Genomic DNA, 15,725 nt, shown 5'->3' with positions numbered 1-15,725 from the left:
CTTCCAACATGAGAATTGTTTCATAAACAATCAGAGAAACTAATGAAATACCAGCACAGTTTAAAAACCTCTTGCTTTCGGGCGCCTGGGTGGCTCAGTGGGTTAAGCCGCTGCCTTCGGCTCAGGTCATGATCTCAGGGTCCTGGGATCGAGTCCCGCATCGGGCTCTCTGCTCGGCAGGGAGCCTGCTTCCTCCTCTCTCTCTCTCTGCCTGCCTCTCTGCCTACTTGTGATCTCTCTCTGTCAAATAAATAAATAAAATCTTTAAAAAAAACCTCTTGCTTTCTTGCTAATGTAGAGGCTAATATAAACTGAGACCAAACAAATCTTCATAAGCAGGCTTGGGACGTTTAATGGACAGTATCCTTATTTATCTCCTTTTTAGACGGCTGAGTCAAAGACCGACACCGGAAGAACTGGAACAGCGAAACATACTACAACGTGAGTCTAGCTCTGGGAAGAAAATTGGGTAGAATTTCTCAGACTTTATATTTCTGACTTTAATATACATGCTAGAGAAGAGAAGCATTTTCTACAAGGGTCAAGGAGAAGGTGTTCCAGCCCCGCAAGGACCACTCATATCTTTTCCCCTGAAGGAACAGAGTTCCCCCAAGCTTCTTTTATAAGATACCGTGTTATTGCTTAGTGTACTGGGAAGTGCCAGAAAATTCTGTTCTGATGTATCCTGAGACTGCCTTGGCCATATAGGAGGATTTCACAGCACATGGTATATGCTGCCCAACTTTTCTCTGCCTTCGGGGAAGGTAGTGGCTTTGCATTTGGAGGGGACCTTCCTTTTCCTCGTGCACTTTGAGGCCTGGGGCCCAAAGCAAGGCCCAGTTGCTTTTTCATCTCTGAAGATTTCATACATCTGAAGTCACAAAACAAGACCCTGTATTTCATTTTCTTTCTGTGTTCATAACTAACTTCCTAAAATAGCATTCTGATCTAATACACATTTGATTCCGTTTTCCAGACTCTCAGGTGAAATTTGCCCTTAAAGCCTCCACGCTGAGAGGATTAGGCTTCATAGCATCACTTGGGGGCATGCTCGGTCTGACCAGCACATCCCCTGTTCTCTCATCACTGTGTGGATACATACAGTTTAGGCACTAAGTGAATTTTAAACTTGGGGACCTTTATAGACCTATCACACGAAATCTAGGCCCATACCAAGCCATTCCCTGTATGATCATTGAAGAACGTAAAGACCATTCTTAGCTCACAGGTGCTAAAAACACAGGCAACTGGCTGGCTTTGGTACCATAGTGCTGCTAACATTTGCTTTTAAGTATTCGACTCTACAGTTGAGAAAATTGTCTTGATTAGCCATCCCCAAAGTTAGTATTTTATTCTGACTTGGAGTCTATAAGAAATAACTGCCCTGTAATTACTGAAAACTTTGATAGGCAAATTGCTGTTTTGAAGTAATATTCTTTGTTTTGGGCTGTTGACTGTAGCTAAAAATGAAGCTGATCGGCAGGCCGAAAAACGAGAAATTAAACGTCGGCTCACTAGAAAGGTATGTAACCCAAGTGTTCGGTTTCAGGCTGTCTACTGATCACATACCTTGTATTTGGATGACCTGCTTGGTTAGAAAGAAATGAATTGGGAGCGCCTGGGTGGTTCAGTCAGTTAAGCGTCTGCCTTTGGCTCAGATCGTGATCCCAGGGTTCTGGGATCAAGCCCCACGTCAGGCTCCCTGCTCAGTGGGGAGTCTGCTTCTCCTTCTCCCACTTCCCCTCCCCTTCATTGGTTCCCCCTCTCTCTCAAATGAATAAGTAAAACCTAAAAAAATAAAAATAAAAATAAATGAATTTGACTTGAATTGCCATAGATTGCTGTGAAAATAGAATCCATGATGCAGATACCGAAAATAACACTGCATTCTTAAGAGCTTGTTTTTTTGGTTTTTTGGTTTTGTTTTGTTTTGTTTTGTTTCATTTTTACTATTTAAAGAACACCTAGCACAAGAAGGGGCCCCATTAATGTTTGCAAAAATTTGGTAAACCTGGGGTTTTATGTGGACTCTAAAACCTGTTGAAGTTTAGAGACGGTACCAGGGGGAGTGTGTAGCATTCAGTTTTGCCTGGAAAACTGGTGGTTTTCTACTCAGAAGGAATTGAACTGACCCTTAGTGATACCTGAAAAGTATGAAAACACCAACTGGGATTTTGTTGTTGGTCCCAGATCAAACAGGGTAGAAACTTTCCTGTACCAGACCTATGTTAGCTTTTAAACTTAGGGATTAATCCCTTTTTCCTTTCCTTCCCACCATCCTAGTTTATAATTGCCTCTGATCGATTCCAGTTTGGCCTGAATTCTCTAGATATTTCTTAAAACTTACAAGAATGCCCAGGAAAGGGGCACCTGGGCAGCTCAGTTGGTTAAGCGGCCGCCTTCGGCTCAGGTCCTGATTCCAGGATCCTGGGATCAAGCCCGCATCAGGTTTCCTGCTCAGCAGGGAGTCGTCTTCTCCCTCTGCCCTTTACCCTGCTTGTGCTCTCTCTTGCTCACTCTCTCCTCAAATAAATAAAATCTTTTTAAAAAGTAAATAAACAAAATTTTTTTTAAATGCCCAGAAAAACAAAGGATCTAGACATTTTCTTCCTTTTTTTCTCCCACTTTTTCCCTTCCCCAGGAACAGAAGCATCGTTGTTCTGAGGCTAGCTAAATGGCACAGCTGGACTTGATGCCTTCAGGTGACCTGATTGTACAACCTTAAATCATAATTCATTACTGAATCTGGGCATTATTCATATTAAAAGGAAATTTACCCTTTATGTTACCCACTAGATATTGCTTTCTCTCTTTTTTTAAGATTTTATTTATTTATTTGACAGACAGAGATCACAAGTAGGCAGAGAGGCAGGCAGTGAGAGAGAGAGGAGGAAGCAGGCTCCCCCCTGAGCAGAGAGCCCGATGTAGGGCTTGATCCCAGGACCCTGGGATCATGACCTGAGCCGAAGGCAGAGGCTTTAACCCACTGAGCCACCCAGGCACCCCTACTGCTTTCATCTTAAATGTACTTACTTTCAGGGCACCTGGGTGGCTCAGTCAGTTAAGCATCTGCCTTCACCTTGGGACATGATCTCAGGGTCCTAAGGTTGAGCCCTAGGTCGGACTCCCTGCTCAGTGGGGAGGCAGCTTCCCCCACTCCCCCTTGTTTGTGCTCTCTTGCTCACTCTCTCTCTCCAATAAAATCTTTAAAAAAATAAAAATAAAAAATAAATGTCCTCACTTTCAAATGTATTATATATGAATTTATAGCCCTAATCCTTTCACTACCCAATACGTGGTCCACGGACCAGCAGCGTTGGCATCATCTGGCAGCTTGCAAGAGATGCAGAATCTCAGGTCCCACCTCAGCCCTGCCAAATCAGAATCTGCATTTTAACCAGGTCCCCAAACAATCTGTATGCATATTAAAGTTTGAGAGGCACCGGTTATACTGGTTATACTGGTTTATAGCTGTGGTTCTCAGTTTAGCTGGGCATTCAGGAACTTTAAAAACAAAACAAAATCTCCCAATACCCAGAATCTCTGGGAGTGGACCTAGGAATCTGGTGTCTAAAGGCCCCCAGGTAATTCTTTGTGCCACCAAGGCTGGAGCTCTGGATCAGAGGCGGTTGGAATGCCTGTTTGACGCCCAATTCCTGGCATAGTGAATTAAGAGGCTCCATTTCTTTCAGCTCAGTCAAAGGCCGACTGTGGCTGAACTACTTGCCAGGAAGATCCTGAGGTTTAATGAATACGTGGAGGTGACAGATGCTCAGGATTATGACCGGCGAGCCGACAAACCCTGGACCAAACTGACCCCTGCTGACAAGGTAGGTGGCTGTTCGTTTGTCTTTCTCACTCTCTGAAGAATGTAAGACACTAACTAGAAGGGAAAAACCCTTTACTTCTGCTATAATGTTAAATTTCTAATCAAGGTACAGACGTAGGAACCAAAACTTTATACTAATGACTCTACTGCCGCCACATCCGAAAGAAAAGAAAGTCTTTGCTCTGTCACAGAATCCAGAGATCTGGAAGGAAATTAAGACACATTTTAACGTGATTGGGTTTGGTTGGAGGGAGTTTGTGTGGTTTATTTTAGTAATTATGGATTTCACTTTTATCACAGGAAAGACATTTTTATGTGCTGTGGAAACTATAAAAGCTACAATATCTCTTTTAAGCTCTGTGAGTGTTTTGATCTGAGTGAAGATACTCAGTTTATTGCGAGCTGAATGGTGTCAGGGAGGGCGATGTGTATCAGGCTCGGCGTGCGGACCTGGCTTCTCTCCTCGCTCTGGCTTGCCCACTGCGGGCTGCCGTGGCTCACGAAGTTAAGCACGATAGAGAATAGATGGCAGATGACACGGCTGTACTGGGGCAGACGAAAGATGCTGAAACATCTTTGTTTCTACTCCGCAGGCTGCCATACGAAAAGAATTAAATGAATTTAAAAGCTCAGAAATGGAGGTTCATGAAGAGAGCAAACATTTTACACGGTAAGACCCAGAAGATGCAAATACTGTGAGCTAAGTAGAGCTCCCCCACAACACCAACATAAGGGGGTTTCCAATGGGAAGGACTCTAAGGACATCATTAAAAGAAGGACACAGCATGCTGACTGCAAGACTGCATAAGGGAAAGGGACAAGGACCAAACTAAGAGGCTGTAGGAAATGCCTGACTGAGTGTAGTATTTTATGTGTATCATTTCATCCTTGCAATAGACCTGGAGGTTTTGTTAATATCCCCATTTTGTTGATGAAGAAACGGGTCAGGGCACCTCGCTGGCTCAGTTGGTGGAGCATGAGACTCTTGATGTGGGGGTTTGTGAGTTCAAGCCCCACACTGGGTATAGAGCTTACCTAAAAAAAAAAAAAAGAAAGAAAGATATGAAACAGGCCCAGAAGGGTTCATTAAGTTCCAGAACCAGGACTGGAGAAAAGAATGACTGACTGGAAGCCCCTGGATGCTCTCCTCCTACACCTCACTGTCCCAGGGTATGTGTGAGGAAATTGTTGTTGGGTTAGACGAGACCTCAGTCTCTGTCACTGCTGATCTTACCAAGTCAGTGTATAAATTTCATTTTAGTTAGCTGTCTTCATGAAACAAACCAAGAAGTATTTTGATGCAGAACTATGGTTATAATTAAGGACCCACCCAAAACCTAAAGCATTAGCTGGCTACAAACAGAATCTGTGAAAGTATGTAGGTGACTCTCAGAACATTTATAAAAAGCCAGAGGCACCTGGCTGGCTCAGTTGGAAGAACATGCACCTCTTGATCTTGGGGTCGTGAGTTCAAGCCCCACATTGGGTGTAGAAATTACTAAAAATAAACATTAAAAAAAAAGGCTAAATGAGGGAAGATAGAATGATACAGTGATGATTACAGTTTGCTATAAAAAGCAAATAAGCTAAGTTAGAAGATAAAATGTTGTTAAACATTTTTCCATCACAATACAGGCAAATGTTGCTTTTTTTTATTTATTTATTTATTAAGATTTATTTATTCATTTTGGAGAACATGCATGAGCAGGGGAAGGGGCAGAGGGGGGAGAGATAGAATCTCAAGCAGACTCTACACCAAGCACAGAACCGGATACGGGCCTCAATCCCATGACCCTCAGACCATGACCTGAGCTGAAACCAAGAGGTGGACGCTCAACTGACTGAGCCACTCAGGTGACCTGGTTTTTTTTAACTACAGAATTTTTTTTTTTTAAGATTTTATTCATTTAGGGACGCCTGGGTGGCTCAGTTGGTTGAGCAGCTGCCTTCGGCTCAGGTCATGATCCCAGCGTCCTGGGATCGAGTCCCACGTCGGGCTCCTTGCTCAGCAGGGAGCCTGCTTCTCCCTCTGCCTCTGCCTGCCATTCTGTCTGCCTGTGCTCGCTCTCTCCCCCTCTCTCTCTCTCTCTGATAAATAAATAAAATCTTAAAAAAAAAATATTTTATTCATTTATTTGACAGAGAGAGATCACCAGCAGGCAGAGAGGCAGGCAGAGAGAGAGGAGGAAGCAGGCTCCCCGCTGAGCAGAGAGCCCAATGCGGGGCTCGATCCCAGGACCCTGGGATCATGACCCAAGCTGAAGGCAGAGGCTTAACCCACTGAGCCACCTGGGTGCCCCATAACTACAGAATTTTTTTGTACTGAACTTTGATAGGAGTATAGAAGGAAGATTTTTTGAACAGCAATAACACTACTCAGGGCATTGTAACATGAACTCAAATATCAAGCCATACTTGTCAGCAAGGAGACTGTACTCTAATCTGGAAGCTACTCAGTATAGTGCAATCAGTATGATAAATGCCTCAGTTGTTCCGAATCTTGAATCTGCCAGGTTTCGTGACCATTTCCTAGCTGTGTCAGTGTTAGCCGTTCTCATTGTTATTCTAATAGTAATAAAGTACTATAGTGAGCAGCATTCAAGGAAAAGGGTCATAGAGAAGGTATACTTAGACTGAGTCTTAAAGCATGTGAAGGAATTTATTTGGACAAGAAGGAAGGAAGGAGGGGCGCCTGGGTGGCTCAGTGGGTTGGGCCACTGCCTTCGGCTCAGGTCATGATCTCAGGGTCCTGGGATCGAGTCCCGCATCGGGCTCTCTGCTCGGCGGGGAGCCTGCTTCCCTATCTCTCTCTCTCTCTCTGGCTGCCTCTCCGTCTACTTGTGATTTCTCTCTGTCAAATTAATAAATTAAAAAAAGCTTAAAAAAAAAAGGAAGGAAGGAAGGAAAGAACCAGCATTACCAAACAGCACTGTAAGCAGAAGGACCAGCATCAACAAGGCTGGAGGAGATGAGGAAGTGTGCCTTGTCTCCGGGTGACAACGTGTAGCTGGAGCAGGGACCTGTGGGAGCAGCGTGGGGAGGAGAAGATCCGAGCGATGGGTTATGGTCAGACGCTGAAGAGCTTTGCCTGTCAGGCTAGGATGCAGGTGGAGCTAGGATTAGGCTAGGATTCTGCTGGAGCTCTGGCAGGTGCCGTGGAAGGCTGGAGAAGCTAGCCGCAAGGAAACCAGTTAGGAAGTCACTAAAATAGTCACAGTGAGCACACTGGTAGCTCAAACCAGGGACGTGATCGTGACAAAGCGCGAGAGAGGTTTGAACAACAGGCTCCACGCTCAGCAGGCAGTCTGCTTCTCCCTCTTCCTCTGCATCTCCCCCTGCTGGTACGTGCTCTCTCTCAGGTAAATACATAAAATCTTTTAAAGAAACGTCTTTTGGGGGTGCCTGGGTGGCTCAGTGGGTTAAGTCTCTGCCTTCGGCTCAGGTCATGATCTCAGGGTCCTGGGATGGAGCCCCACATCAGGCTCTCTGCTCAACAGGGAGTCTGCTTCCCCCTCCCCCTCTGCCTGCCTCTCTGACTTCTTGTGATCTCTCTCTCTCTCTGTCAAATAAATGAATAAAATCTTTAAAAAAAGAAAAAAAGAAACATATTTTGGGGCACCTAGGTGGCTCAGTAGGTTAAAGCCTCTGCCTTCGGCTCAGGTCATGATCTCAGAGTCCTGGGATTGAGCCCTGCATCGGGCTCTCTGCTCAGAGGGGAGCCTGCTTCCCCTTCTCTCTTTCTTTCTTCCTACTTGTGATCTCTGTCTGTCAATTAAATAAATAAAATCTTTAAAAATAAAATAAAACAAAACGTATTTTAAGCATAGACTCAAGATCGGGCTATCTCTTGATTCCAAGGATGAATTAAAGGAAGTAGTCAAGTGACAAGATTTCGAACTTGTGATTTTTGAGGTTTATGAAGTCGATGAGTTGAGGTGAACACTTTGGGACATTTATTTAGCAAATACTTATTGAGTACTTACTGCCTGGTAGATAGCAGTTCTGGGTGCTTGGAAGATAGCCTGGAACAGGATAAAGTTCCCATCCTCGATAAGCTTTTTTTAAAATTTATTTATTTTATTTCTTTATTTAACAGACAGAGATCACAAGTAGGCAGAGAGGCGGGTAGAGGGGTAGGGGGGAAGCAGGCTCCCTGCCGAGCTGAGAGCCTGGTGCGGGGCTCAATCCCAGGACCCTGAGATCATGACCTGAGTCAAAGGCAGAGGCTTTAACCCACTGAGCCACAGCTTTTATTTTATTTTATTTTATTTTAAAATTTTATTTATTTATTTATTTGACAGACAGAGATCGCAAGTAGGCAGAGAGGCAGGCAGAGAGAGAGGGCGAAGCAGGCTCCCTGCTAAGTAGGGAGCCCGATATGGGGCTCGATCCCAGGACCCTGGGATCATGACCTGAGCCGAAGGCAGAGGCTTAACCCCCTGAGCCACCCAGGTGCCCCATAGCTTTTATTTTAAAAGGGGAAGATGCACAGTAAGCAAATTGGAAAACACTGTATGCTGAGCCCCATGACCCTGTGACACATTGAGGCGGAGATTCATAGAGGAAGTTTGGGTGTTCAGGCTGCAAGTCCAGGGAGAAAGCAAAGCCTCAAGATATAAAATTATGAGAAAAGATAGTGTTTGTTTGTTTTTTTAAAGAATTTATTTATTTCACAGAGAGAGATCACAAGTAAGGAGAGAGGCAGGCAGGGAGAGAGAGAGAGGGGAGGAAGCAGGCTCCCTGCGGAGCAGAGAGCCCGATGCAGGACTCGATCCAAGGACCCTGAGATCATGACCTGAGCTGAAGGCAGAGGCTTAACCCACTGAGCCACCCAGGCGCCCAAGATAGTGGTTGTTTTTTGTTTGTTTGTTTGTTTGTTTAAGATTTTATTTATTCATTTGAAAGGCAGAGATTACAAGTAGGCAGAGAGGCAGGCAGAGAGAGAGAGAGAGGGAAGCAGGCTCCCCGCTGAGCAGAGTGCCCGATGCAGGGCTCGATCCCAGGACTCTGAGACCATGACCTGAGCCGAAGGCAGAGGCTTTAACCCACTGAGCCACCCAGGCGCCCCCCAAGATAGTGGTTTTTAAAGGGGAAAATTATTTGTATGTAACGGATGGACAGGAAAATGAACTAGGAAAGCATTCTGAGGAAAAGCAATTAAAGAAGAAGGAAAACAGGGCGCCTGGCTGGGCTCAGTCAGTAGAGCATCTGATCTCAAGGTCATGAGTTCAAGCCCCACACTGGCCGTGGAGATGACTTAAGAAAAAGAAGAAGAAAAGTCAGGTAGAATTAGAGTAGCAAAGAGGCAATTTTGATAAACGAGAGTGTAATTGCAGCAAAGGAGTCTACAGTATCTGGTAACTCGGCTCTTTCTGCTCGTCTTGTTTTAGCTACCATCGTCCGTGACACTGAAGTCTGAGAGAACAACTAAACCTCCCAACACAGGGCTGCTTGGCTGCTTCAGTCTTCAGAGTCATGTGGAAGGAATTTCTGCACTTCCCCGCACAGCCAGGGTTGAGTCCTCTGGGATGTGGCTCCGGGCGAACAGCACTTCTGTGAACGTAGCATTTCACTGGAATGGGTGGTCGTGTGCTGCTCTGGGCAAAACTGAGCATCTTTCCAGTGCCGTTGAACCCTAGGATACTGCAGCATACTTGTGGGGTCCTCCTCACCAGCCACCCACGCTCCGGGCCACCCGCACCCTCACCCCAAGATGACTGCCTATGCGGGGGCACAGTTTGCACCGTTCGCCTTACCTGCTCCGTCCTGGTTGGGAGTGCACCTTGTGCAGGCACCAAATTCCAGCTGTCAGATCCAGCTGGTGGTGGGAAGAACCTTCTGGAGGCCGCCAGCCTTCCGGCAAAAGGGCCCCCACCTCCAGGGCATGCCTCCACACCACACTGGCACGTCCGTTGAAAACACCGTACTATACCTCTCGTAACACAGCAATACAGGCCTCTTCCAGCGATCAGGCCTCAGAGAAGCTCAGGATCTGACATGTTCTTCCTTTTCAGCACAAGTCATCCTGATTTTTATTTTTAAAGTTTAAGAGAAAAAAAAAAATCTTGAAGACGTGCTAGAAACTTGTGTTTTTCCTATCTATGAAGCAATCTGAGCTGCAACTAGATTCCAAGTTAGGAAAATGAGAAAGCATATATGTTTTCTACAGACAAAACCAACACCAAAAAAGGCCTTTATTGTTCATGCGAACTTGGCAGAAAACAAACTCATGGCTTAAATGTTATAAGCTGTTGTACTTTTGTCATACCAAATGAGATTCTAAATCATTCTGAACAATAGGTGTATTCTCCTCTGTAAAACAGAATTGTGGCAACTCCGTGGGAGCAGCTGTCCTCCTTGGACCTCCCCTCCCGCCCCCTAAGGTCACTGTAAGATCTAGGGACATGGGTGCTGGACCAGAAGGTGTCTCTGGAGGAGGAAGTAGAGGGGCGCCATCATGACCCACTCCTCCCTTCTCCTCAGTGCTGCTGGCCCTCCTGCTGCGCGCTCCCCTTCCCTCCTGCTGACTGTACCCGCTCTGGCAGCCTCCCCCTCATGTACCCGTCCTCTGCCAAGCAGTCGCCAGTATCCTCAGTGCCCCGGCCTGGACTCAGTCCCCACCCCTTGTATTTGTAATACGTACTAATATGATTTTCTAAAACAAAATTCATTTGCTTTCTTTGAGTTTTTATTTTGAAAACCATACAGCCTCATCCTTTCCTTCTAATACCTGTCTAATACCTGTCCATACTAAGTGGGGGAAAAAAAATAGTTCCTTTTTTAACTGATGAATGTGGCTTTTTTCCCCTTATTTTAATGTTCATAAAACAGTGGCTGTTTCATAGATTTCTTCTGCGGTCCCTGTTCTTTCGCAACTGTTAAGTAGACATTCCTTGTTTTCTGCTTTTATGTCCCTGTGATATTTGCTGAAAAAATCAGAATATCAGGTCAAAACGAAGGAGGTGAGGTGACCATGAAAGGGAGTGTTTTCTCTCTGTATGGGGAATAGAGAAGTCTTCGGATTTCTCAGTTACTGTCACATGCTTTGCAGCTATGAAACTGGTGGGGCCACAGCTCCTTGAAGCTCATTACATTCGGTGTGACTACAGGAAAAGTGACAGTTCTACACAGTTGTCAGAGGTCTGTATGTAAGGTGGCCACACATATGACTTGTTCTTTTGGGTCGGTTTGGAGACTGTTTGGCTGATGCCAGCATTCTCTGTGACTTGAAGTGACATTTTCAAACCCTTCTTCCGCTGCCTGGCTTTGCCTTCATGTGCCAAGTTTGAAACAGGATTTGATTACCTGAGCTACTTATCTGCTCTCTGTGCCGCCAAGCACTCTAGTTCGTCTTTCATCTCATCATGTCCTTTTGAAACTATACGCTTTGGGGATCAAGTCTTTTCAGGTGTTTTTATATATATACGTATACATATATATATATAATGGATTTTGTGTTCCCTTTTTGTGTAAGTAACAATTCACAATCATAATGTAAAGAAGAAATAAATGATGTATTGTACTTCAAGATGTTTCCCTGATGTACAGAATCTCCTTGTAAAGTAAATAATTGCGTTGTATATCAGTCTTCTTATCAATATTAATTATAAAGTATTTTAGAATTAAAAAAAAGCCAAACTATTACTCTGGTATGAGGTGCTTATTTTTTTGATTTACCTTATTCCAAAAGATTTAAGCTAACTTAAAATGCTGCTAGTCACCCTAAATGAGAAGTAAATGAGGGGGGAAAATAATACTAAGAATATTAAGTGTAGGGACACCTGGGTGGCTCAGTTGTTAAGCGGCTGCCTTTGGCTCAGGTCATGATTCCAGGGTCCTGGGAATTGAGCCCCACATCGGGCTCCCTGCTCAGCGAGAAGCCTGCTTCTCCCTCTCCCACTCCCCCCCTGCTTGTGTTCACTCTCTTGCTGTCTCTGTCAAATAAATAAATAAAATCCTAAAAAAAAAAAAAAGAAGAAGAATATTAAGTTTCGCGAGAGGTGAGATCAGTGAAGTTTCTGTCTGTGCACACAAGTAGAAAAAGAATGGGCTGCGGAGAGAGGAAAGCCAACTGTGACCACCCGCCACTCCTGTAGTATATACCAGCTATGGCACCAGGTCCATTATCCTGCCGATCCCACCCCTAATCCGGGAGGTAAGGGGAAATACACTCCTGTTACCAGGGAAGAACCTGGGAGGTAAAGTCCCCTCCTGAAGGTCAAGGCCTGTAATCACTCTTTGTGTATAGTCAGTTGTCCTACAAGGATTTACCCTGTGTGGACCACACAGAAGTAGACTTTAGGCTGATGGCGCAGTAGGACAGACAGTTCCTTCCTCATGTAGCCCTCGGGCAAGCAGCCCAGTGTCAGTCGAGGTGGCCCCACCGAATGACTCACTTTCCTCTTGTCACTTCAGAGAATGGCTTTGATGAGTACACCACCCTTTACCAAGAGAGGAGAAACCATGAGTCAGAACTACTCATGTCACTGAGTTCTGTCTGCTCCCAGATTTTCCTTCTCCTAGCCCTCCAAAGACCCCACAGGGGCCGAAGCTCCAAAGAGATCTCACATTGCCACTGCTCTTTTGAGGTTAAGCATTGTCCACAGAAGTTGCACCTTGCTCGGAGTTTGCTGAAACGATGAATGAATTTAGGGTCCGTAGGGATTTAGATTAGTGTGCCCAGGCCAGGGAGGACTATAGTTGGCGACCAAGAAGAGTAAGTACAGCAGATACTGAATGGGAGGGCATGGGATAGGAAGTATACCTATGAAAGGTAAGAATGCACAACAAAGAGAAGCCAAGCCCTGAAACCAAAACAGCCCAAACCACTGCTTCAAGGCTCTATTCAGTTCCAGCTCTAGGAGACATAAAGCATAAAGCAGGAACCACCAGCAACCTGGGCCACTTGGTCAGTCTGTCTCGTGTGAGTAGCATCAATTTCTTGCCCCAAAAAAGCCTAGAGGTCATCTGACAGAGACAAACATCATTAATTTTCCTCTATCTGGTACTGAAGAGACACACCATTCGTTCATTCATTCATTCATTCATTCAGTATTTATCTCCTTCCTAACCACCACCCCCAGGAAAAAATCTTCCCTTGATCTTTTTCTCGTAAACTTATTACCTACCTCCAGCTTTTCCTACCCTCCCTTGACATAATCTATTCTAATGTTAATTTAAATTCCTGCACAGTCCAAGCAAAGGAGCTAAATGAGTGACCCGTGGCAAAGGGAGAAGTGATGCCGATGGCAACTGAATATGCTACTTGACATTGGCTTAGGACCTCTGGTCTCTCCACACCACTTTCCATTTCTAAAGCCAGAGTCACTCACCTCATCAAAATCTAAACTAAATCCAAAATGAAATGGCTTTGCCTGAGGTCACCAGTGACTTCTCAGTTAACTGCCACTTCCCAAACCTGTTTCCAGCTCCTAATGTATTTGACTGTTCTGTACCATTTGATGCTTTGGGCCATGTCCTAGTCCGCAAAACTTCCTTGGCTTTTCAGACCCCCCTGTCGCCCAGTTCTCTGATCATGCTTTCTCTGCCCTGGTGACTTCTTTCCTGACCAATATTTATATGTCCTCTTGTCACTCTCCCTGCCCTCCCAAGGTGACATCAGCTACCACTCTTATTCTTACAATTTCTATATCTCTCTGCGACTTAGATTCCTTGCTGGAATCCAACCCTATATCCAGTTGCCCTTTGGACATCTATACACCCAGATGTTCCCAAGGTAACTTTTCTGCACCACCAATGTGACCTTACTGTCTACCTCCACAGCCTACTTTCTCAATCATTGGAGTTAGAGGACCACCTATGTTCACTCTCATAAGCCTAAAACTTTGGTATTATCTGCAAGTTCCTCTCTCTGCAGGTTCGGTGAGACAATAAATTCTGTGCACTCGCGACCTCAGAAATGTCTCTCGATTCCTAGATCTCCTCTTGCCTTGTTTACCATCAAAGTTCGAAGCTACCGTAATATAACGGGACTCTATAACCTCTGATCTTTCCAATCTATCCTCCAATATTGCCACTAGAGTTTCCTTTCTAAAATGCAAAGCTGAGGGAGTCTGGGTGGCTCAGTGGGTTAAGCCTCTGCCTTAGGCTCAGGTAATGGTCTCAGGGTCTTGGGATCGAGCCCTGCATCAGGCTCCCTGCTCAGCAGGGAGCTGAGGGAAGCTCAGCTTCTCTCTCTCTCTCTCTCTGCCTGCCTTTCTGCCTATTTGTGATCTCTCTGTCAAATAAATAAATAAAATCTCAAAAAAAAAAAGTATCATTGTAAAACTAAATTAATTACTTAAGTAAAATGCAAAGCTTGTCACAGCAATCCTTTACTTCAGAACTTAGTGGTCCCTAGTTGCCTGCAAGATAAAATTCAAGCCCTTGGGCCTGGACTACAGCAGAGTTTATGATCTAGCATTGGCCCACTTTCTCGTCTCGTGAAAAGGGTAGGCCCTTCTTCCTTCAGTGTTCCTCATCAAGCTCACTTTTTCCCCTTCCCAGAAGACCACGGTCCTGCTCGCTCCACAGCCGGCAGTGTTCTCATGATCCACACTCCACTCCTTCCTTCCACCCTCCCAGTCTGAGGTCAAATTTTAACTCCCAGGAAATTGCCTTCAGCCTTCAGATTGTTCCGTTGCTCTGTCCTCTGTGTTCTCAGAATGCAGCACTTCTTGAGTTATCATTTGCCGGTACGTCTATTTCTCCCAGTCGGGGGCTCTCACAGCAAAGCATTTCAGGCTGGCTTATTTGGTAGAGCCTGTGACTCCTGATCTTGGGGTTGTAAATTCAAGCCCCACTTGGGTGTAGAGATTACTTCAAAATAAAATCTTAAAGAAAAAAAATAAAAGTTTCACGTCAGAGTTCCCTGTATCTAGCACAATGCTTAGCAAATAAATCATATCCACTAAGTAAATGTTGAATGAGTGACTGAAAGGGAGCTGAATACTGGTAATATGGCCAGACAAGTAGCAGAATTATTTGTCTTCTCTCCTTTATGCTACTGGTGCTCAAACATTTTGGTTTTTTTGACTCCTTTACAATTTTATTTATTTATTTAGATTTTATTTGTTTATTTGACAGAGATCACAAGTAAGCAGAGAGGCAGGCAGAGAGAGAGAGAGAGAGGAAGCACGCTCCTTGCTGAGCAGGGAGCCCAATGCAGGGCTCGATCCCAGGGTCGATCATGACCTGAGCCGAAGGCAGAGACTTTAACCCACTGAGCCACCCAGGTGCCCCCCACTCCCTGAATCTTAAGTGAAACTGAGATCTGTGAAATGGAAACAATTACACACATGCTTGTTTTGAAGGTACACTAAGATGAAGAGTTGGAAGACCATGGGACTCTTGATCTCAAAAAACATAAAATGTGCCCTTTTTAACTATGTTTAAGTATACAGTTCAGTAGTCACTGTGCGCACACTACAGTATAACAAATTTCCAGTACTCTTTCCTCTTGCTAAACTGAAACTCTGTACCTACTGAATAACAATATTCCCAGGGTGCCTGGGTGGCTCAGTCAGTTAGGCATCTGCCTTCGGCCCTGGGTCATGATCTCAGAGTCCAGGGATCAGCCCTCCCTCCGGTTCCCTGCTCAGCAGGGAGTCTGCTTCTCTCTCTCTCTCCCACTCCTTCTGTGTGTTCTCTCTAGTTCTCCCTCTCAAATAAACAAATTAAAAAAAAAAAAAAGAAGAAGAAGATGAAGAACAATATTCTCCCTTTCTATATACCCACAGTCCCTGGCAACCACTTTCTATTTTCTAAGAGTCTGAGAAACTGACCTTTTTTTTAAAAAAATATATTTTATTTATTTATTTATTTATTTATTTGACAGACAGAGATAGACAGAGATCTCAAGTAGGCAGAGAGGCTGGCAGAGAGAGAGAGAGAAGAG

At 44.8% G+C, this 15,725-nt stretch overlaps 1 protein-coding gene across 7 annotated transcripts in view; it reads left to right on the top strand.

The window, feature by feature from the left end:
• PHACTR4 (phosphatase and actin regulator 4) overlaps window positions 1-11,470 on the top strand; it is a 106,157-nt gene extending 94,687 nt beyond the window's left edge. For all 7 annotated transcript variants that reach the window (XM_032360675.1, XM_032360672.1, XM_032360674.1 and 4 more), the window contains 5 exons: window positions 386-441; window positions 1,461-1,522; window positions 3,693-3,830; window positions 4,423-4,499; window positions 9,220-11,470. In XM_032360675.1, coding sequence (XP_032216566.1) covers window positions 386-441; window positions 1,461-1,522; window positions 3,693-3,830; window positions 4,423-4,499; window positions 9,220-9,235 — 349 coding nt within the window. In that variant the 3' untranslated portion in view covers window positions 9,236-11,470. The remainder of the gene's footprint in view (window positions 1-385; window positions 442-1,460; window positions 1,523-3,692; window positions 3,831-4,422; window positions 4,500-9,219) is intronic.
• The last annotated feature ends 4,255 nt before the right edge of the window (window positions 11,471-15,725 follow it).

Source organism: Mustela erminea, chromosome 10, assembly GCF_009829155.1.
Source record: "Mustela erminea isolate mMusErm1 chromosome 10, mMusErm1.Pri, whole genome shotgun sequence".
Classification (NCBI taxonomy): domain Eukaryota; kingdom Metazoa; phylum Chordata; class Mammalia; order Carnivora; family Mustelidae; genus Mustela; species Mustela erminea.
The sequence above is the reverse complement of the archived record's forward strand: the minus strand, read 5'-3'. Positions and strand labels throughout refer to the sequence as shown.